General features: G+C 40.9%; 1 protein-coding gene across 2 annotated transcripts in view; it reads left to right on the top strand.

Annotated features, from left to right (window-relative positions):
• Window positions 1-7,080: 7,080 nt before the first annotated feature.
• Window positions 7,081-22,462, top strand: part of PTPN12 (protein tyrosine phosphatase non-receptor type 12) — a 69,367-nt gene continuing 53,985 nt past the window's right edge. The window contains exon 1 of one of the 2 annotated variants that reach the window (XM_074538824.1): window positions 7,081-7,411. In XM_074538824.1, the coding sequence (XP_074394925.1) occupies window positions 7,313-7,411 (99 nt within the window). In that variant the 5' untranslated portion in view covers window positions 7,081-7,312. The remainder of the gene's footprint in view (window positions 7,412-22,462) is intronic. The other variant, XM_005482636.4, reaches the window with a different exon arrangement.

Here is a 22,462-nt window from a genome sequence, read left to right as displayed (position 1 = left end):
TGCCCTTTTCACACTAATAGTCCCTCTGAAAGTTACTGCAATCTCATAACAAACATATTGATAGAGCAACACTGACACTCATTTTATTTGCATTTTTCTACTAGGTCTTGAAAAATTCAAGTTGAAAAATGAGTTTACAGAGAGGATTGTCTTTCCCACCTCTATTTAAACTGTTTATTTTTAGCTAAATATTACTGAATATGGAAGCAGTCCAGTTTACATCCTGGTTTGATTTCCTGTTTACACAAGCCAGTCTGGTGTCACCATCGTATTTCTGGACCACTCTGGAAGCTTGTGTGCAGCCTTCCTTCCACCTCCAAGGAGAGCTGCCCTACACAATGGAACTATTGTTGTGCTCTCTGATAATGAAATATGAATATTGTTGGACACAGTATATGCTAGCCTTATGTCACTTTGCTATAGTGCACAGATATAACAGCAAACCTTTCCCTGAAATGTGTGGAGAAAACTCATATTAGAGAATAAAGTCATAATTGTATCCATATTTTTTGAAGTTAACATATAAACAGATCTGGTCGTATATAGGGTGGTTCCCTAGAGTATAATTTCTGTGGGCTTGAGTGGGAGTGGTGTCTTTAGTTTTAATTTTTTTTCCCCCTTCCCATCTGGTTTTGTTTCCCAAACTATAAAGCTTACTATTTCCCTTAAGAGACTATTAAAAATATTCTTTTTTTAAATCTACAAAATAGTTGGGAATCTAAACTGGCCATTATGACTATTAATGGTCATAACAGCAGGCATTTCACAGGAGGGACTCAGGGAGCTCAGTTTAACCAGTCCTTCTAATGCATTAGCAGTCTCTGTCCTTGTTAGTGTTTTAATAGGATTTTCAGAATAGAATAGAATATTCAAAATAGAATAGTATGTGCATCCAGAGAATGCTCATGCCAGGTAAAAGAGCAGTGTTTCATAATTTTGGCCTAGATTCTATCTAGCAATTTTTTGTTTTATTTTCAGTAAAGATGCATTTTAGAGAAGTGGAAATACTTTAATGTGTATTGATGAGTGTAAAACTAGAGATAAACAAGTCTAAGATTTGTTAAGGATGATACAAATATTGCTATGCTAATGGATAAGAACCCTGAAACAGAACTGGTTAATTCTTTTGTTCTCAAGGCTGATTCACAATAACTGAACAAGATAAATTAAGCCAAGCTCATTCAGTTTATAGTAACCTTTTGTATTCATTGATGAAAAATGTCATACTATGATTCTTTTTTTTTACAAGGGATACTGAAAACTTCATTTTTTATTCAATTACCCATTTTAAAATCCTATTTTGAATGAATTTCCTCCCATTAGAACATCCAGATTCTTCCCTGGTCTCTTTTAAACACAGCAGTTTGTTAATGATGCTCTTTCTGATATTGGAGGCGAAGGCTGGAGAGCGCAGTTACCTAGCATGGCCTGTGCCCAGGCTTACCTTCTGCTGCTGCTATTTCCATGTCAGACGTGCTGTGCCTGTGCCTGGGGAATACCCTCGAGGAAAGCTTTGTCACAGGGAGGCAAATGAGGCTCCCGGGGCAGCCCAGCCTGCAGTGCTGCAGCAGCCCACGCGCCGCACCCTGCCAGGGGCACTGCCGGCCACAGACAGCGCTCAGAAATTCTGGGTCCAGTTTTAATAAGGTCAAAAGATCAGATGGAAAATGGCTCCTGATTGTCCTGACCCAATAGCACAGAGCCGGTCTCCTACTGCACTAAAAGTGACGTATAAATAACAGCCATCGGGTCTCTCAGGGATGGGTTTACAGTGAGGCTATCAAGCAGCAACTATCAAAAGGAGACACAGCAATTCATTTGAAACCCGTATGTTATTTATTTTAATACTGTTAAAATCTTGCAGAAAATCTTGATTGTATTCTGAAACTTTTGTTTTTCCACTCACAAAAAAATCAAAGAAGTACCTCAGTCAACAATCTTTAATTACATTTTAAAAAAAAGCAGAAACATTTTAAATCTGGATAATATTTCACAGCTATTTTCTTTTTAAAGCTGGTCATGGTAGAATATTATGCTGATGATCATAGTGCACACTGTTATTTTTGTTGCAGTTATATACTGTGATACCTAAAAACCACTTTAAACCTCAATGCTGCTTCAGTAAGTGCTGCAGCAAGAACAAAGTTTCTTCTGTGCACTGAAACTGTGTTTGTATGGGGTGGGGAAGTGTGTGTTACTCTTAGATAGGATTCCAAAATATGCCCTAATCATGGAACTCAGTAATTCTGGTCTAAAATATTTATTACCCGCATAAGAAATGTCACATATAAAGGGTTTCAGCAATATCACACAATGAATCCCAGAAGATGGTAAATAAATAAATAAAAACTAAGCAAGCCAGCTAAAATTAAATTGTAGTAGGAGTATTTTCAGTGGTAATTACAGGAGTCTGTCATTGCTGAACTTAGAGTAATAGAGGCAAATGTCAAGAAATTCAGCAGTCACATGGCACTTATGAATATGAATATGAATGGAACATATTATACAGACACTGATCAGGTCTTTATGACTCATTTAAAATAAGATTTGTTTCAGGTTGAAATCAGAAAGTAAATGAATTTGTAGTATACAAAGGATACTATGTATCTTACTCAGATTTATTGTCCACAATGCCTTTTGTTTCCAAAATTAGAATTTTGAGACTCTATGGGGATTGCTGTCTTTTAGTTTGTTACTTTTAATCTGAGTGGTTAAATTGTAGCTGAAGATCAGCCAGAAAACTCGATACAGTATTTTTATCATCTTCAGAAACAAAAGTCACTAAATACTGAAATATTTTGAGGATAAGAGTATACAAAAAGTATGTGATCCTGATATTTCTAAATGTTTCATTTAACTATTTTCAACCAGCATGAAACATTTTGACATTTGTGGAAAGACACATTGCATCTCAGTTTGTCAGATCAAAGACAAATGTTTCGCTTGGACTTAATTTTTATGTGTACCCTTGAGCTGTTCAACAGCTTCCTGGCATTTATACTCCATGCTCCAGTTCTTTCATGTGCTGAGTCCCTAACCCAAGTTGTGCTGACTTCAATGGTAAAGACATTTCTGCATCTGTAAGTATAACAGTGCATTGTTTTTGTCGGAAAGCAGAAAAACATTGGCAAAATTGTTTCCTGTGGAAAATGTAACTTTTACAGAAACAGCATTTTCCATTGAAACAACACATTTTTAGAAAACTTCCAACTAACTGCATTTAAAGTATATTTCAGGAGTGTTATTATGAAATCTATAAATGCTAACATCTATTTTTTATTCTAAATAATTTTGATTACAAAAACTTTTCAGACACTCAGGATAGACAAAATTAATTGGGCTTTCATGTATAGGATATATTTATCATAATTTAATTATAATTTCAGTATTGCATTATTAATTATACAACAACATAAAGTGTTATAGTTCATTGTGGTTCTTTTGCATTACTCCAAATAGTGAAAGTCCTTTAGTCTGCAGATTATTGCAAAGGGGAGAAGAAACCAGTGACAAAGTGAGCAATCATTGTAAAGTAGTCACACGAAATTACAAGGAATACACAAGGTCTTGTTTTGCTGGACAAAGGAGGTATTAAAACTGTCAGAGGTGATGCCCTTAGAGCTGTAGGGTCCTTTCATCCTTCCCTCCCACCCCAATTCTTTGATTTCTTTCTGAAGCATACTTTTGGGTGGATATGTGCTGGGGTTTGAACACAGCTCCAAGCCACGGAGGCACTGAAGCCAGACAGCTTTGATGTGAGCCTGTGCTCCATCTCAGCTGGAGGGAAGCCTCTGAAGGTTGGTAAACTGGGATGTGTCCCACCCATTGACTGGGCAGCACCATGGTATGCAGGCCAGGAAGCACATTTACCAATTTACTCCATGTTTACCTTGTGGGAACATGAGAAGCCACCTTGGAACAGAAAAAAGCATCTGTCTGCCTTCCCTGCTGCAGCTGGAGCCGTGCACGGCAAGGCAAAATGAGATTTTAGCAGAGAAGCTGTAGGTGATTTACTTGCTTTTCTTCAACGACCATACTTATATGGATTGCTAAGACAAATCTAGAATTTTCTTCTACAGATTTGGGTTGAAACTTCCTGTTCTAAGTCTAGGGTGAGTAATTCACGCTGTGTGTCTGTTTTTCCGCCCCTCTCCTACAGCTACACAAATAGGCACTCATGCACACATGCTGCATTGGTCAGATGTCTGGGGTTAACCCAGATACTGTGAGCCTCACATCAAAAGCCTGGGTTGAAATGCTATTTTTGCTGCTGAGGCTTGAGGTGTCTGTTCACAGCACAGACATGAGACAACCTCATGCACCATTTGCAGGGCTGTGGGAGATAAAACTGGCGCTATTTTGTTTGCAGCTCTTCCAGGTACAGGTACACATGCACAAGCAGACAATGCCAGGCACAGTTCTCCATGCTATTCCTCATTTCTCTGTTTCATATTTACCTTTTGTTATGGCTAGTGACACATGCCTAGTTTGAGGGCTTTTTTTGTCTTCTGAGACTGATAACCTTCTTATCAGTTAAACCAAGTGAAAGGCCATGGTTACACTTGCTGGTTCACAACAGTTTGTTACAGTTGAGTTGCAGATTGTGAATGAGGCCAGAATAACAGCTGGGTCCTTTCCATGTCAGGCAATAAGGACATCAGGTTCATCATGATATTTCTTTTCCTCCTCTATAACTCAGTTGTGTGAATAAATGAAGAAAACCATATAACATTCCAGACTTCCTTAATTGGTTGTGTAGTCTCAAGTATCACTTTGCTGAAGTTACCTGCCATCTGGCACTGGGAGCAGGTTTACCAGGACAACTGCTGAGCAAACAGCAACCTTCCTAAGCAGATGGAAATCCAGCAAGGTGGCAGAGACAAATTATCTGATGATCCAAGCCCCAGCTATCCTTGCAGTCTCAGGTCTCTCTCTAATTTCTGTCTTACCCTTTAAAGCTGCTTTTTGGTATTGTAGAAAAGGAGGTTTGGAAAAGAAGGAAGAGAGGAATTAAAACAAGAAAAGCAGATATCCTTGTGGCTCTTCAGGGCAAAGGACGTGGAGAGGAGACTGAGCACTGACAGCTGATGTCTTTGTGTGGAGTGCTCATAAAGGTTTAACTAAATCTCACCACAGAGCTGATGCCTTCCCAGCTCCTTCATGTGTCCTTATGTCTCTCTCCTGTATATTTGCTGATGAATATCAACAGCTAAGAACCCCAACCCCTTAATAAGATGCTGAAGTCTGCAGCAAGTCATGTGAAAATGCTAAGCCTCTCAATTTTCCAGCCCATCCCTGTGCCTGAGATGGCTGTGTCTGCAGCAGATGCAGGAGAAGGAAATGTGTGTCCATGCATCAGCAGCTACAGTTCAGTCTCCTAAGCTGTATCTCAAAACTTGTCTCCACTAGGAAGATGGCGAGTTAGTGGGCAATGAGTTGGGCTGAGGGTGGTAATGTGCCATTGGACTCATTCTGCTATGGAAGTGGTATTCTTTGGCAGCCTTCTAAAACACTAATATCTTACACCAACACAGGAGGATCGAGCTTTCTGTAGGTTTCTTTTGGAAACAAAGTCAGATTAATGGAATGAACAGAGAAGAAAACACACTGATTTTCTATGGACTTATATTGCAGCTGAGTGAGCTCCCAGAGCAGGTTCGGTTTGATGTCCTGTTCGACAGGGGCTGTGTTGGTGGCACTGCAAGCGCCACACGCTGCCGGGGCAGGGAACGGGCAGGAGTGACTTAGCCGGTTATGCTCCTCAGCTTGGACATTTGTCATCTGCCTGTGTGACACGCTTCTACTGGATCAACAGCATCACTCAAGGCTGTGTAGATCTTCATCAATGAAACTACATTTTAAACAACTTCACTTGGATTATTTATTAAGCTATAAGGCTATACATACGCACACCTCCACAATTGCTTTACTTTGCTTAAGCAGAAGTTATAAATGTCATCAGGATACCAAACATGAAGGAGTTTAACTTTTCCATTTACCATTAGGAACGAAATAGCACATTGCCGAATCCTCCAACACCACGTAAGGCAGAGATTTTAGGCTCGCTATGTTTAAGATAGGAGGCGCGGGGTGCCTGAGCCCTCTCGCTGCGGTGCCGAGGGGTGCGGGACCCTCTCCCCGCCCGGCACCGGCCCGGAGCCCGCAGACACCTCAGACACCGGCCGGCGGCACTTCCATGAATCAGCTTCGCCAGCGGACACTTTTATTAAGTAGATAGATCTATCGATCTATCTATCTATCTATCTATCTATCTATCTATCTATCTATCTATCTATCTATCTATCCACTCACACATACATATATATATACACACTTCATAAAGAGTATAAACTTACATATGTATATGAAAAATTAATATAAGCACACGCATATATATACACTTAATAGACATACATACAAATACGCGAGGAGCAGTCCCCGGCCAGGTGTCCGCGCCCGTCCCCTGTCCCGCCCCGCCATCTTCCCGCTGCCCGCCGTCCACCGCCGCCGCGCCTCGGCACCGCCGCGGCAAGGACCCCCAGCACTTCCCACGGCTGCGGGCTTCCCACCCGCGGCGGGACCCGTCTGATCCGGGCGTTTCAGTAGGATGCTGCGAGAGCCCCCAGCCCCGGGACGCGGCGCTGTCGCGACTACATGTCCCGACATGCCACTGCATCCCGGCGCGGCGCCGCGGGCACCCACCGCCGCCCATTGTGCTCCAGCCAAGGGAAACCGCGCTCCCCTCCGCTCCGCTCAGCCCCCCCCTCGCGAGCCAAGTGGTCCCTTCCAGCGCTCCATGAGGCTCCCTTCGGGCGGTCCCATCCATGGGAAACGGGGGGGGGCCGGGGGTAGAGGGCAAGGCGTGGAGCCCAGCGAGCGCTCGCTCGAAGCCTGGCCGGCCGGTGATTGGCGTGCGCGACCGCCAATAGAGCGAGGCGACTGTCGGGAGAGCCAATGGGCGCGGAGTTCTGCCGGGTCGGGGCGGGGCACAGGGAAGAGGGCGGGGCGGGGCGGGCTCCGCGCGTGCGCAGGGCGGGAGGAGGAGGGGCCGTGTCGTGTCCGTGTCGGCTGCTCCAGGGAGGGTCGGGCGGAGGGAGGGGAGGATGGAGCGGGCGGCCGGGTGGCCGTGAGCGGGGTGGGAGCGAAGCTAGAGCGAGGCCAGCAGGCCGCGAGCAGGCCCGGGCGGGGGAGAGGCGAGGCAGGGAGGGGAAGGAAGGCAGCCGGGTGACGGGTCGTGCGGCGGACGGGGCTACGGGCGGAGAGCGGGCGGGCGGCCGGGGCTCCCGCTCCGCAGGGCGGCCGGCGGGGCAGGATGAGCCAGGAGGAGATCCTGAGGAAATTCATTAAGCGAGTCCAGGCCATGAAGGACACGGACCACAATGGGGAGGACAACTTCGCCAGCGACTTCATGGTGAGGGGCGGCGGCGCGGGCGGGGCGGGCGGGGCTCCTGCCGCCCCCGGGGCGGGGGGGTGACCCGCAGCCCCTTCCCCATCCCCCGCCAGCGGGGGCTGCCGGGGCGGGCGGGCTCCTATCCCCGGGGGTGACCGGCTATTGTGTGCCCCGGGGCTCGGCCGGCTCCCTGCGCCCTGCGCCGCTTCGGAGCTCGGCGGGGGGAGGGAGAGTGTCCGCCTGGATTCAGCTCCTTCCTGCCCTCCAGCCCCGGGAGGTTTGTCACCGCGGCCCCGGCCCTTCCCCGCTCCTGGGCAGCCGGTGGTCATCGGCTCTTGCAAAATTCACCGCGAGGCTGCTCGTCCGCCCGCCCCGCTGCTTCCCTGAGCACATAAAGGGGACGGAGGCGAGGCGGGGGGGCTGCGAGCGCTTCCTCGCCCTGGCAGCCCCTTTTCTGCAGGGCTGCCGTCTGTGATGGCAGCTGGGGACAATCGGGCACTCCTTCCCCTTTGGTTTGCCCCTGTAGCTGCCTGCTTGAGATTTCTCTTCTTTCCGAGGAGATGTGTTAAACGTATTGATAGTCCTTGGAGGAATATTCATCTTCCCTTCGCTAGCGTCTCCCATCCCCCATCGCAGCCCTGCCTGTATCCCTCGTCCTTTCTTCCTTCCAGATCAGTTCACCGTCAGCCTTTGGTTAACGTGTGCGCTCGGGGAAAAATTCTATCGGAGAATTAGTGCTTTTCCTGGTTTATTTTAGCTCTTTAATAGGGCTGTTCCAATATATCGGGAGTTTTATCTTTTGAATTGGTCGTCTGAGCTGTGAACAATAATTTTGATTGGGCAGATGTTGCTGGCACTTTTCAATATCATTTAAATACTTAATATCAAAATGCAGAGGAGCTGAAGGAGAGCGGGTCGGTGCCCTCCGTATCTGTCTTTGTAGCTCGTTTTATTATGTGTGGCTCTTTGGGATTAAAAGCGCATCGTTAGCCCTTTGAGCTGTCAGTCTGTGCTAGTGCTCTGGGAACAAAACAAAAAAAAAAAATTAAAAAAAATCTCAATGTAAGCGTCGCATGGAGATTGTCCGAAATGTGGGGAGGAGGCCGCGGATGTTGCGCAAGGCGAGGGGCGTTGGGAGCGCTGGCAGCTCCAGCGCTGGAAGAGGAAGCGGACTTTGGGAAGTAGCGAGTTCATCCAGGGTGGGGAGCGAGCCCGTGGGAAATCGGCCACGCTCTTTGGGCAGGATTTTGCAAATGCTAAAAGTATGCTGCTGAAACATCTGAGCGTGTGGGAAAGGAAGAGAGGAAAGTGTGAAGAGCGCCATTGGAGCGATAGGAGCCTTTTAAATCTTCACATGAGAGCTTAAAGGTTGCAGAATTTGACAGAAGCTTTTCATTAAGTCGTAGTTTTAGTAATAGAATTGCTATTTAACACGAATTGACATCTTGCCTTGTATGATGAGCCTGTCTTGTTCATGTAAATTATATATAGAATAATATTAGTATATTATTTACAGAAAGGCTGGCCTAGGCTACTGCAAAATGAGGGACATTTTAATAATCTCTATGTTAAGTACTTTGTTCTAGATCTCCTAATCCACCTCTACCATTTAATATCTGATAATTATCCTGATGTATTAGCTTTGTTGTAGTAAAATGATATATAATTGATCTTTTTATCGTCCTTTCTTTGATGCAGTGGCACCCCTGTATGGAAAATTAGCTTTTGTTTCAATTTCTCTATTTGACAGCATGTTGTTTTTGTGGCTTTCAACAGCTTAGACAGTGAGTTTTCCCATTGCTTTCCTGTAGCAGCAAGAAAAGAGAATATGGGTAAAAATGGGAAAATAGGATTTATAGGAACTAATAGGCAAGACATTTCAGGAGAGAGATGCATTACCTGAAAAAGTGTTGATGTTTTGGGGAGAATTGTTGAAAATTTTGTCCTTTAACACATTGTATTTCAAACTTTCATATTTGATTTTTGTATTGGAAATTAAAGGAAAACCAGGAAATTAGGATCTTCAGTTCTAATATTCACCTTTATGTAGTAAAGCAGACATAGATTAGTGTGATGACAAGAATTATAATTGCCGAGTTTTAAGGGTTTTTTTCACTATGAATGTGCTGAGGTATTTTGGGATTTTTGGGGTATGTGTTTTGGGGTGTATTTGGCTATCTTAATAGAGCTGTGCCGAGGTCTTCTTTGAAATGATGGAAAAGGAAGAAGGAAAGAGAGGTAAAGGGGATTTAAGTTTCAGTATTCTGTTCAGTTAAAGCATGAGTAGATGTTTTTTGAGGGGTGAGGAGGGAGGAAGTTGTGTTATCTCATTTAAGTGCAGGATGTTCTGTGGCTGTTAAATAGTGGCAGGTTTGTGGAATAGGAATTGCTGTTACTCATCGCTTCATTTCCAAGTCAAAATGGATTCTAAAATATGAATGGAATAGTGGGTGAATGCAAATGAAAACAATTCTTTACTCTTAGGTCTTTATTGCCTTGGAATAATAGGCAATCGTTGAGTAATAGGCCTAGAGAGTTGTACATAGGCCTGAGTGAATGAACTGAAGGGACATGCTGGGTGCCCAGGAGTGCTGGAGGACAGGGTAGAGAACCTAAAGGTGTGCACAGGTAGGCTGATAAGCCCGGCTGATTGCTATTGAAAGTCCAGAGTGTAGATGACTAAGGCTGCAATTTAATAATGCCATTGAAATAGCTGGAAACAACTTCCTCTTGGAAGGTGGAAAGTTGATTATTACCCACTCCAGCAGTGCCTCCCCACCTCCCCCCAACAGCAAGATAAACGCTCTGATCTGGGCACCAGTGGCAGGTTTGTTACTGGAAATCAAATGCAGTTAATTAATTTGCACTAGGAAGTAAGCAGGACTTATTAGTGGATCACTTCAGTACTCTGGGTGTGCACAGTTAGGATTAAATGAAGTGGATGGTTTGAAAACAGGACAGACATGTCTGTAAGCCTTGCCAGTAATCATGTGTATGTGGACATGGGGCAAGTGGGCTTTTTCCTAAAATAATACAGGTTAGGACTTTGCTACCAAGGTTGTAGTACACTCAGGAGTCTATTTTTTCCTGGGTTTTTGCTGACATTGCTATCTGGGTAGAAGGAAATAAGTATAGATTGCTTCCTCTTGGTGTTTCATGCTGTATGAATACGACCAGCATGGTCTAGGTTCTGATTTTTTTGTAATGAACATGTGTATTACATCAAGCAAAGGTTGGAAGTCAAAGTTCCATATGGAAGAACAGAAACCAGCTACTCTAGAATTTAGAAAGATCTTGATAAATATTGTTTGCTGATTTATTTTTAAACTTTAATCTACCCGCGATTAAACACATTTTTGTTTTCTTATAGTCATGACAAAAGCATCCTGACACTCATTTCTCTTGTGTGATGTAGACTGCCATGGTTATAGGAGAAGTGAAATATGAATAGTGTGAAGTTTTACCTTCAAAAATCAGATGTTTCAATTGTTTTGTAGTGTATGACAGTCTTGCTTCATCTTCTGAGTTATATATCTGGCTAATCTGTTGTCATAGAATACTGTGTGTGGCTGAGAGTGGTTTGGGGTTTTTTTGTGATGGATACTGTGTAGGGGACCCTCAGCTGGTGTTTGGATGGAGTGGTGTCAAAATAGTCTCGTCTTTGATCATCAGTCTAAATAATAATAAATTTTTTAACAACTTTGTTACACCTTGTCAGAGATCTCTGTACCTTTCATTCAAGAGGGCTCAGGTAACTAACTCAACTGAATATTGTGTGTCTGTGTTCTGTTCAGTCTGTCTAAAATGAAACTTTTAGTTTTGGAAACAGTAAAGTACTCAAGTTGCTGTTTTCTGAAGCATGAAAGGAAATTTGAATGATTTGAAACAGGTAAAAAACTAGTTGCTATGCCTTTTACATCTCGTTGGTTTGTGTTTTGACATTTTTATATTTAAGCACTTCTAATTGATTGTTTTGTGAAAATGCTATTTTTAAAAATGGGAGGTGGAATGTGCTTGACTTGTAAGGATAAAATGTAGTTGCTCATAGGAAGTGCTACACCAGATGTTATAAAACTTGCTTTGTGCATTTTTTTAAGGCTTTTGTCTTTGTTTTGTTTTTTGGTCAGTTTTCTTAGGAAAAAGCACAATTTCTAAAGTGCCTAAAGGCTGCTTAAAATGAATGAACTGTCTACACTATACTAAATCACTGACTAAAACTACTAAGAAACATAGTGAAAGTCCACATACTGATGCCAGTCATGACATAGATTTTGTTCTGGTTCTGGAGCAGCATTAGGGATACCAGAAATACTATTCAACTGTAGCACTTCAGAAATGCCCCTCTTGAAGCTTCTCTGTGTATTAATGTGCATTTGCATAAGCCTTTCTGATTCAAATGCCATTAGTGCACCTCTTGAGTATCTGTGAAGATACTTTTCAAATTTTTAAGACAGGCATATAATCTGGAAACTTATAAAACATTTATTTTTTTTACTGGCTTTGCAGTTTTTTCTAAGATCCCATCGTATAGACATTTTTGGAAGTGATGTTTTCTAGTATCTATTTAATGAGTTTGGTGCTTGTAATATATTGTTAGAAAAACTAGTGCTTTGTCATATGTGTTGTAAAATACATACTGTCTTTTCAAGAGATATTTGTATCTGTAAAGGTTAAACTGGGAAAAATGCTTTGGTAGAATCAACTACATAGTAAACTGTTTCTTGAAACTTCAAGATTTAATTGGTGTAAGCAGTTTTTTGCATGGAATTCTTGTAAATTGGGTTCTTTTGAAAAATCTGTTTGTGGCACCTCTTTTCCCTAGAGTGTGACAGAAGGGGTAATTGCCTTGGAGAAAATGACCCCGGAATGTGTTGTACAGCTGATCAGTCATAAGGAACTCTGCTCTTAGCAATCAGTTAATAGGTCAGAGGCAACTGTCACTTCAGATATGCCTTGTGCATTTTTATCATTTCAGGGTTAAATAATGGATCTGTTAGTAGTCACCTTCCATATTATGCTTAAATTTGCTGGTAAATGTGTTTGTAAAGTTTTGTTTCCATTGACATGTTTCAGCTAGATGCTGTTAATTTGTCTGTGGGGGGCACACCCCAGCACATGACTCCATTGTGTGTGGCTGTAGTCATCGAGGCCATTCATAAAGCTTCTTTTACATGGGCCAAAGCTGGTTGGAGCAATGTCACTGAATAGTCACTTCAGTAAGCCCAGACTTTGGAGGCTTCTGAAATTTTGTGAAATGGTGTTCATTCAATGTTATATGAAAATACAGTTTTGCATGAACAATCATTCAGTTTTAATATTCAGCTTCTTTGTCCCCTTCTCAGGAAATGAGTGCTGTTTCTGTTGCTTCAAAGATGGCATTCTGAATTTTCACAGCCACAAAGCTGCTGTAGTGACCCTGGGGTGTAAGAACTTGCAAACTCTGCCTAAAATTGCTGTTCTTTCAGCACATGAAAGTAAACCAAGTCAGTTAGGCAATGCTCTGGGTTGTGTCAAATAGCTTGTGTGGTAATAAGTTCTGTTTGCTCATTTTCGAAAGACAGCAGTGTATAATTCTACTGTTCTCATGGAATAAAGGTTTGGGTATAGATTTTACAGAATATTAAAGAATTGTTCAGGAGGAGCAAATGGTAGTGTTGACCTTGCACCTCATGGCATACTACATGCAATCCAAATAATTTAAATAGCCTGTCAAATACGTACTTTGTTTTTATTTTTACCTCAATTCTGCAGCACCTTTTGCTGTATTAAGTTATATATCTATGTAGATAGATACGTATCAGTAGATAGCTATACCTGGATATGTCTCATGTGACCATAATTCATCAACCTTAGACCCTAATCTATAGTTCTGTAGCTCCATGTACATGCTTATGTATTTGTATAAGCATGGTAGTAAGTCAGTGTAGTACTCTGCATATGTGACTCTGATCTATAGTATGAATTTCTTGGTTTGGATTGCATGTAATTGACTTTAGAATTGCAGTAGGTTCAGGTTGTTTTTCTTGGGGCTGTTATAGCTAAGTTATCAGCTCTGCAAGCAGGGGAAGGGTAAGCAGATATTCAGATTATCTAATGTGTATACATTTGTTGATCACGAGTGCAACAGAAGTCTGAGGCTTCTTTATTAATATCTTTAAGCTGTTAGTTTGTAATAAACAGAAATTATGTTCTGTCTTCTCTGTTACTATTTAAGATTTGTGGATTTTCCATTGTGTGCTGCTACAGTTTGACTGTAGTATGCTTAGTACAAAGGACTTTTTGGCATAGGGAAAATAGAAATGCATTTCTTCTTAGTGTTGGGAAAACATGAAACTGTGGAGTACCTTGGGTATGCATTTCTAGAACTGAAATCAGATGGTAGATGATGGTTTTTTTCTTGGTCTTATATAACAGCCCTTCAGTTAGGGAGAGGCATCAGTGTTAGAGGTCAGATAAGGAACTGAGTAAAGCACAGGTGAATTAGGTAGAGCAGGAGCTCTTTGTGCCATTAGGAAGTGCATTGTTTGTATCCTGGTGTTTTCCTCAAGCTGTTGTACTCCACAATTGCTGTGATTATGCCAGCACAAGCTTGGATAACTCAGCTGTGTGTGTTTGCCTGAAATGAAGCATGGACCTGCATTTCTGTTTCTTTTAACTAGCACGTGAATGTTGCAGAGAGATTAAGCTCTTTGGTTTCCTACTTCATCTGACAAAAAAAAACTTGCTAATATAAACTTAACTCATGAATTATTTGTTCAAATCTGAGCAATCAGAATGTGTTTATGAAAAGAGAGCCACACTCTAGTATGGCTGTGGAGTTTTGGATCTGGAAGCTGGAGCACAGAGAGCAGCTGTATTGTTGGAGCTGTGTCTGGAGTCCCTCTGCACCTAAAGGAAACCAGATTGTTCAGACCCAGTATTGGTGAGACAATGAGTGCAAAGCCAGTAGCTTTACTGGGGAAGCTGAGAGTGCAGTGAGGTAAGGAAAGAATTGTTAGAGCAGAAGAGCAGAGTCAGAACTGGCAGACTTTAGGACTGTCATTCTGGGTTGGAAACTTGTTTAAAGTATCTCTGAATGTCAGGATGTTTCAGTCACTGAGGTTTGCAGAGGAAGGTTACTGCCTGTGTCCCTGAGGGCCTTGTTCTAGCTGCTCATTTGTCATCAGCTTCAGAATGAAAAAAATCTTACACAGCTAAAAAGATCAAGTAGAGAAAAATGCTTCCCAAAAGGTACCAGATAAATAGAGGTATAAATGGATGACCTAGTTTAGCTGACCTAATTTTTGCTCCTATTTGTCCTCCTACAAGCCAATTCTTTTAATTTCTTTAAAAGGCAATTTTATTGGTGTTAATTTATGAGAAGACTTCAAGACAATATTGTCCTAATGGAAGTGTCTTGTGAAAGTAAAACCTAGAAGAATTTAGTTATCAGCTCTTAAAAGTAGCAAGGCAGTTATTTCAATGGGGGAAAATATCTGCCTATTACAAGATGACTGAAGCTATGAATGATGTTGCCTCATGGGCTACACATGTCATTAGGAACAAAGCAAATAAAGAAATGTGTTGCATTCATTCATTCAGGTTTCTGTAAGGAAGCATCAATAATTTTGAAGGAAATGCTACCATAATGCTTCTGACAGTTAATTTTCTATATTAATTTTACTTCTGAGCTCCCTTAGTTCTGCAGAAAGAGTTGAGTTGCCTAGTGTTAGGAATGGACCAAGGACAACTGCATGAGTAGACTGAAAGTTTTAAGTGCAGTATGGATTGGTTGGATTGTGCTATTTTTAATATTTGCTTGATTTGGAGAAAACACAGTTAAAGGTATCCATCTGACTTCTGTTCCTTTCTTTTTGGCAGAAGATCTATATGCTTCACGTTTTACATGTTGGAGAGCAGGCTTTGATTCCTAAACATTATTGAAATTTATTTATTTTAATTACCTGATCTTTGCTATGATTTTTGGTGTCTAAAATCATGGTTTGGAAAGCACCAGCCTCTAAGGGGAAGTTAGCTTAGTTAAAACCATATTGCTTTAAAGAATGTATGTACTACTTTAATCTCTTTCATTTAGTTATGACACTGAACTTGTCATTTTAAAACAAACTTTTTGATATTAACTTCCTTTTTATGTAGTCTTGTAAGGTGTAGCTGAGTTTATTATTCTAAGGTCAGAGTAGAGTGGTGTCCTCTTAAACAATTTTCCATCTTGCTGCATTTGTCCTGCTGTCTTAATTCTTGCTGCCTCATGTGGATGACATTTGCTTTTTGTTTTTCTTCTGAAAACACACAGATGTTTTGGACTCTCTGTGACCACTAGAAGAACAGCTTTTATGTGGATCAGTGGAAGAGTGGGGTTTTTGGGGTCTGGAGAGGTAAATCTTTCAGCTGGCAAGGCTTGTCCCTCTGGGCAGCTAATACAGCCAAAGAGGCTGAAAGGAATGTGGTGATGAGTGATGTCTTATGGTCCTGCTTTTATTGATATTGAGCACTCAGCACCTCTGCTGGTGTTGCTATCCTTGCTATTTTCTTATCTGCTTTAGGGTCAATATCATGGATGAGAAATTAATTTCTTGTGCTGAGCTAGACTAGTTCTAGGTTCTGGTTCATGCACATTTTTCCTGGACTTACCAGCATGATTTCCAGCTATTTGTTTATCACACTTGAGAGTCTCAGGTGCCTGTTCCAGAATTTTCATATTGTTTTCCATTGTTGATTACATTTTAAAATACATTTTGTCTTCCCTTATGAGAGTATGGCATTTTTTTATTCTCCTGGTAGTTCTTGGAGGACAGAGCTATCTTTGAACAACTTGGTTCCAAACTGAAAGGATGTTTCATGGGTTTCCTGTCCAAGTGTTCAGAGGACTTGTCAGTGTAGATTATGCATCCTGTTAAAATGACTGATTGCTGTGGGAACTGCACTGCTCTTGAGAAGCCTCAATAGTGTTCTACCCTGTCCTAAACGTTTCACTTCTTATTTGATTATGTTTGACTCTGTAATGCATAACCCTGTGATGGAACAGTGCCTTTTTTTCCTCAACCGTGAGGGTAGCACATGTGGTATTTGGATATAGCTTCCCACTTAGACAAAGGTTCTTATTAGATTAGTTTTCTAGTTGTTTCACTGCACAAAACTGAGAGATCAATTAATAGAAAAAGCAGAACAGACAGAAGAACAAGTGACAGGAATAGTGAGTGCACTGCTCTCAGTCTGTGGGTAGGCTGGGTTGGAAACTGATGACTGGCTGCTCTGTGACTGAGTAAAATTAATCATGGAGATGTCTCAGTGATAAATGTATCATGTCCTGCATGTTTGCAGCTCTTTTTTTACTGTTTTTACATGTGTAGAAAATAAGTTTTAATTCTTCCTGTATTTTCTACTTGAATCTTTACCTTCATGCATGGGAAGCAGGATTGCAACTAGAATGCTTTCATTATTACTTACTCCCTCTTGTATACTCTTGATTATTTTAGCCAATAGGTAATTGTTAATTGAAATGAATACAGTTGTCCAGCAGGAATACTCAGGGGAAACATTTAGCTCAAAATAAAGCTGGAAAAGGAAACACTGTTCTGGAGGGAAGGATATATGTAGGTTAGTTGAACTGCTTCAAGAAAACTAAGAATTCCTGCAGAGTTGAATTAATTATAAATTGTCTATAGGGCAGCACCCCTATTGCACAAACTGCTAAAGGAAGGAAATAATCTCTTAGATACTGAGAATGTCCCCAGATAGCTCTAAGTATTCAACAGTTACTTCTAAGATGTCAAGTTTAGTAGTTTAGGTGGTTACACAAAACTGTGTGGATTTTTATTATGACCAAATTAGACTGTAAAATCAATTTTAACTCATTTTCTTTGAGATTGCATAAACAGAACTGTGATGTTAATGGACATATAGGGAACTATATGAAAATGTTAATGGAGAAAAATGTCTGGTTTTAGGCAGGTAGAAAGGATTTGTAAAGTACTGTAGGCACACACTGGAATTTACTTTAGTAAAGAAATATGGTGTTTTATAGATGCTTTATTTTTCTGTTATTTCTACTTCACGAAGACTAGGCCCAGAAGGGAGAAATATCATATATGTTCTTTCCTTTTATAGCTCTTTGCTACAGAATTGCATCGAGTGCTACACAGGCACTTAAAGCTTTGGACAGGAGTCTGCTTTTCAAACTGAGTGTTCTGAAAGAAGTTGTTATTAAGCTGCAGGTTAAGCCCTATCACAACCTTTTATATTTTCCTTATAAACAGAAGAACTTTTCCAGAGGCTATTCTACAGAACTGCTGTGGAAATTGCCCTGGCATTCTCTAATAACCCTGCTACAGTTGCTTCTTCAACTGGTACCATCTATTTTCTTAATATTTTGACTAAGATGATGAAATGAGAGCTTTCATTTCTTTTCCCTTTTGTGGTTGCAAATGCAACCAATGCAGCTTGCATATTGTCTGAGATGTCAACTTCCTATTTCTGTTGTTCTGAAAAGAGCAGGTAAAACTGTGTCAGAGAAGCCTAGTTGTCTTTTTTACAAATTACAGAAATCTAGAGCCTCTTGATAAATGATTTAAAATGAGAGACCAATAACACTGAAAAAATGTGTGTATCCCAAAGTCAGCAAGCTGTTGCCATAAATCAGTGTGATTTCCTAAAGGGAAAGAATATTTCTTTCTAAAATGCTAGCTAATTCCATAACTAATTCTGATATGGATTATCCTGAACGTGAGCTTGCATTTGTACCTTATACATGATCAAGCACTGCAGTACTTTTGGTGCAAAGCTTTAGCAACATGTCTTTCTGGCATGGCAATTTAGAAAGCATTAGCACTGTTTAAATTGGTGATCCTGTGAAAATGAAGCCAGCATCCTGTTTCTCCAGCCTTACAGCATACATAATGGGCTTCCCTTCCTGGATTCATAGAAAAAGTATTCTCTGTCTGGTACAGTAAGATGATATGATCATCCTATAAAAGTATGTGGGTATAAAAAAAATCTCAATGATGATGTCTTTAGCTCTTACGGAGAAAGGTAACTTACAGATATATAAATTGTATCTGAGGTCAGAATATGTTTAGAAGTGAGAAAATTAGCAGTGAAGTAACAAGGGAATTCACTGAAGGGATATAAGTAGGTAAAGAATTTATTTATTTCTAGAGACTTATTTATTTCTATTTCTAAGTAAGTTTTGAGCTAAAACTCAAACCGTGATTTTTTGCTAGGTAGAGGATCTTGTAGGGCATGTCAGGGAGGCACTGGAATTGGCTTTTGTAAGTAAATGCAAAAATTAGTTTCTTCTATTCTTTGAGTGCCATGTGGTTTATTTTTTATGAGGCTGTTGTATTACTTACCACTTTAACACCCCCAGAACTTGATGCTGAAGTCAGGAGTTTCCATATTGTGTACTGATGGTGTAGTTGAAATAGTTTGCATGGAACACCTGAATAAGATAAATGATAACAAAGCAGACAATATTTACTTATTTTCTTGGTTTGTTTTCCCCTCCTTCCACTGCTAACAGGTTCTGTTTAGTGTGGTACTGGAATCTGGTGTTTATTGGTGACAGCTGAGAGGGTCACGCTGGAGAAGTTTCTGGAGAATTGTCTCCTGTGGGAGGGTTCCTATGCTGGAGCAGGAGAGGGACCCATCTCCCTGAGCAGTGGCAGAAGTAAAACATGTAATGAACTGACTGTCACTCCCATTCCCCATCTCCCTGCCCTGCTTGGGAGGAGGATGTTGAGCCTGGGAAGGAGGGAGTTTTGGTTTGTTTTGGAGGAAGGGTGGTTTGGTTTGTTTTGCTTGTTTTTAATATTTATTTTACCTTTCATTATTTGTTGGTAATAAATTCAGGTAATTCAAAGTCAATTCTGTATTGCCCATGTTGTATGTCAGTGAGTGATCTCTCCCTGTCCTTATCTCAACTCATGAGCCTTTTGTTATATTTTTCTCTCCCCTGTCCAGTTGCAGAGGTCAGGGGTAGAGTGGCTTTGGTGGGCACCTGGCACCAGCCAGGGTCAGCCCACCACAGCAGCTTACCAACTTCATGTGCCTGAGCTGCAGATCTGTTTGGATGGAGGTCACACCTTCTCTCCTTCCTGTGGTTGGTAGGTTAGTGGGTATATGATTGTCATATTGTGTGAAAAGTACCGAAAATCTTTTAATTTACCGGCTGGACTTGAAAAACCCTTAAAATTCACAAAACATTTTGCAAAATGGAAGTTATCTGACTTGCTTCTGGAGGTTATCTTGAAGGCCATGGGGGAGGGATTTTTGTGGAAGACAAGACAGAAATGCTTGCTCATGTGAGCTTCCTCTTTTACTCATACTCTTGTCTTTGACTTGTCTTTAGCTTATTGGATCTAGCTTCTGGACATTATATAAACAAGATATCCTTCAGGAATTCTGTATTTATGTCAGCTAGTTGTTGAATCATCCTGTGAAGTGTGTAGTTTTCCACTGGGCACAGTAATTCTGTCAGACCTTATGCAAATTGCAATATGCATTTTTGAGCCATATCAACTCTGATCTGTCTTGAATGTTTTAATTCTGCTCCTCTCTTTATGTTCTGATTGGATTTTACTAATTGTTTGTTTTTTTTTTCCATTTCTGTTTGTGCTACCTTATCCCTGGGCTGCTAAAATGATTTCCTTATTTTTTTAAAACCTTTGGGTTTTTTTACTGGTTGTGGATGGTAGAAGCCATTGCAAGATGAGTGGAAAACCATGTGAATAAGTTTCATACACTTCTTCTACTTTGCCTGACTCCTAGACTAGAAGCTCTTCAGAACAAGCTTTAGTTTCATGCAGATTGTCTTGGATTTGATGAACTGAAGGTAAATGATGATCTATAGTATAGTTTGATACCCTTCTAACCTTGTGAGTATTGCATGATTAGTTGTTAGATTATAAGAAAGTATATGTGTGGGTTTTTTTGTCTTTTTTCTTAATTCAATGGTCAGAGTAGAACTGGCTGGTCTGTTTGTGTCTTGGTTTTAAATTCAGAGCAGAGTAGCTTAGCCACACATTTTATTGACCTTGTTATACTCTTAAAGAGAAAGTTACATTTATAAATGTTACCTGCCTCTGATAGTCATTGATTTTTAATGACTGTGGACAGTGGGATTTAACCAGACTGGTTTAAGTGGTCTTTGTGAGAATGTTCATGCAGTGTCCCTTATGAATTTTCCTGTTGTGGTTTGTTCATTTCACCAGGAATAATATTTCAGGGATTGTATTGGACCAGGTAATATTGCTTATGGATCCCTTTCCTCAAAAGAGCCACTGTAGTGTTGAGCTGTTGTCAAAGCTTGCTTATTACAGAGATTCATGGAGACCAAAGCCTAATTTGAGTATTCAGAAATAAATACTGAGTCCTGACAGCTACAAGGGATGCAGTCAGCACTCTGAGGAGCAGCAGTGAGGCTTGCACTGGGGCCAGGATGAATCTTCTAGGAAGTGGTGCACTTCAGCACGCTCACATCCTCTGCTGTTCACCAGAATGCAGCTATAAGGAGCACTTGCATCCTGATAAGACATTGTGATACTTCACTGCTCCTGTGAATTAATTTGCTTTGACTGTAGAGTATGTGTTTCTGTATTTTGCATTTTAAAGCCAGGACTTAGCAATCCTGTATGTCTCATCCTATTACTTGTCATGCAGTTACTGTGTCTTTAGAACAAACGTGTATTCCTGTCTGGGCTTATTAGCATTAATAGCTGTTCTGGGTGCTCAGTGGAATACTGATGCACAATGCTAGAAATGAGAATGAGAAGAAGGTAGCCTTTAAGGGAAGCCACAGTGGAAGGATTAAAGAGGGCATTGCTTTAGAAAAATGCCACTGTTCTTTAAAGTCAAACTGCAGCAGCAGATAGAGAAGTTGAGATTGGATTTAACTGATGTGCTGAAAATTAATTGAGGTCTTTTAAAGGTATGGATCTGTTTTGGAATGCTGCCACTTCCATTAAGGGAAAATAAGATTGAGAAATTTTGAGTCCTATTTAACTGTGCTTAAATAATTCTCCTAGTAATAATTGTAGGGAATTCTGATATTTGGAAAGGGTCATTGTTTCTCCCCAGTCCAAATTTCATGCAACATCCATAGCCTGTTTTCTAGGTAGAAACACTGCTATAGGCAATCCTCAACATCTGCAGGAATTTACAAGTTTGGATTTTTTCTGACTAAAGGCACATCTATTTCTACACTGAAGAGCAAGTAACATAGTTTTCATGGCTGTAAGCAGCAATGCTACTTGTTCCTTTTAAGCTGTTTGGTGCTATGTAGCCTCATTTTTCCCAGTTGCCTTTTTTCTTTTTTTTTTAATGTCCCACTTTGGTTTAATATTTGCTATCTTTGTGAAATTTTGAATTCCTTTCTTCCTTATTTAACTTTTCCCAAGAGTGGCTTTGATACATCGGAGGAAATAATTTTGGTAATGCAACTTTCTTCATTTTCTGTATTTTATCTACTTATTTTTTCTTTATGAAGAGCTGTGACTAGCAGTTTCACAAATTTGGAGATTGGAGAAATGACACCTAATTACACCTAGAAATAATGGAAATGTAAGTTCAGTAGTAAAATGATAGAATAAGTATGTTTCTTGAGGAAGGTAAAACAACATTTTGATGGAGAAGGCAGCAGAGAAGAGTAAAGGTTAGGAAGAAGCTGTTCAAAATGAGAAATTTGTGGAGATTGCTTTGCATTTTAGTGACCTGAAGCAGGAAAGGTGTTCATGGCTTATTTGTGTGCAGGTTGGCAGCCTGCTGCTCTCTCCATGACTAATGTGTGTTGGTTGAGCAATGTACTGAGGTGAAAGAGACAGTAAAAATGTGGAAGGAGTTCTGCTTGTGCCAGGAAATGTCACCAGCATTTTGCATTCAAACAAGGCTGGCTCTGGTCTCTGCAGGCACTGGGGCTTTGTGATGCCAATCCAGTGGCTGCTGCTCTTCCAGTGCCCACTGACAGTGTCTCACCCAGTCACATTGTTAATTCTGTGGCTTTGCTGAAATAGTTCTGGTTTTCCAGAATTAGAATGTGAATTTGACCACAGCTCAGAATTTTTTTTAATGTAGATGTAA

Source organism: Zonotrichia albicollis, chromosome 4 (genome assembly GCF_047830755.1).
Source record: "Zonotrichia albicollis isolate bZonAlb1 chromosome 4, bZonAlb1.hap1, whole genome shotgun sequence".
Taxonomy (NCBI): domain Eukaryota; kingdom Metazoa; phylum Chordata; class Aves; order Passeriformes; family Passerellidae; genus Zonotrichia; species Zonotrichia albicollis.
The sequence above is the reverse complement of the archived record's forward strand: the minus strand, read 5'-3'. Positions and strand labels throughout refer to the sequence as shown.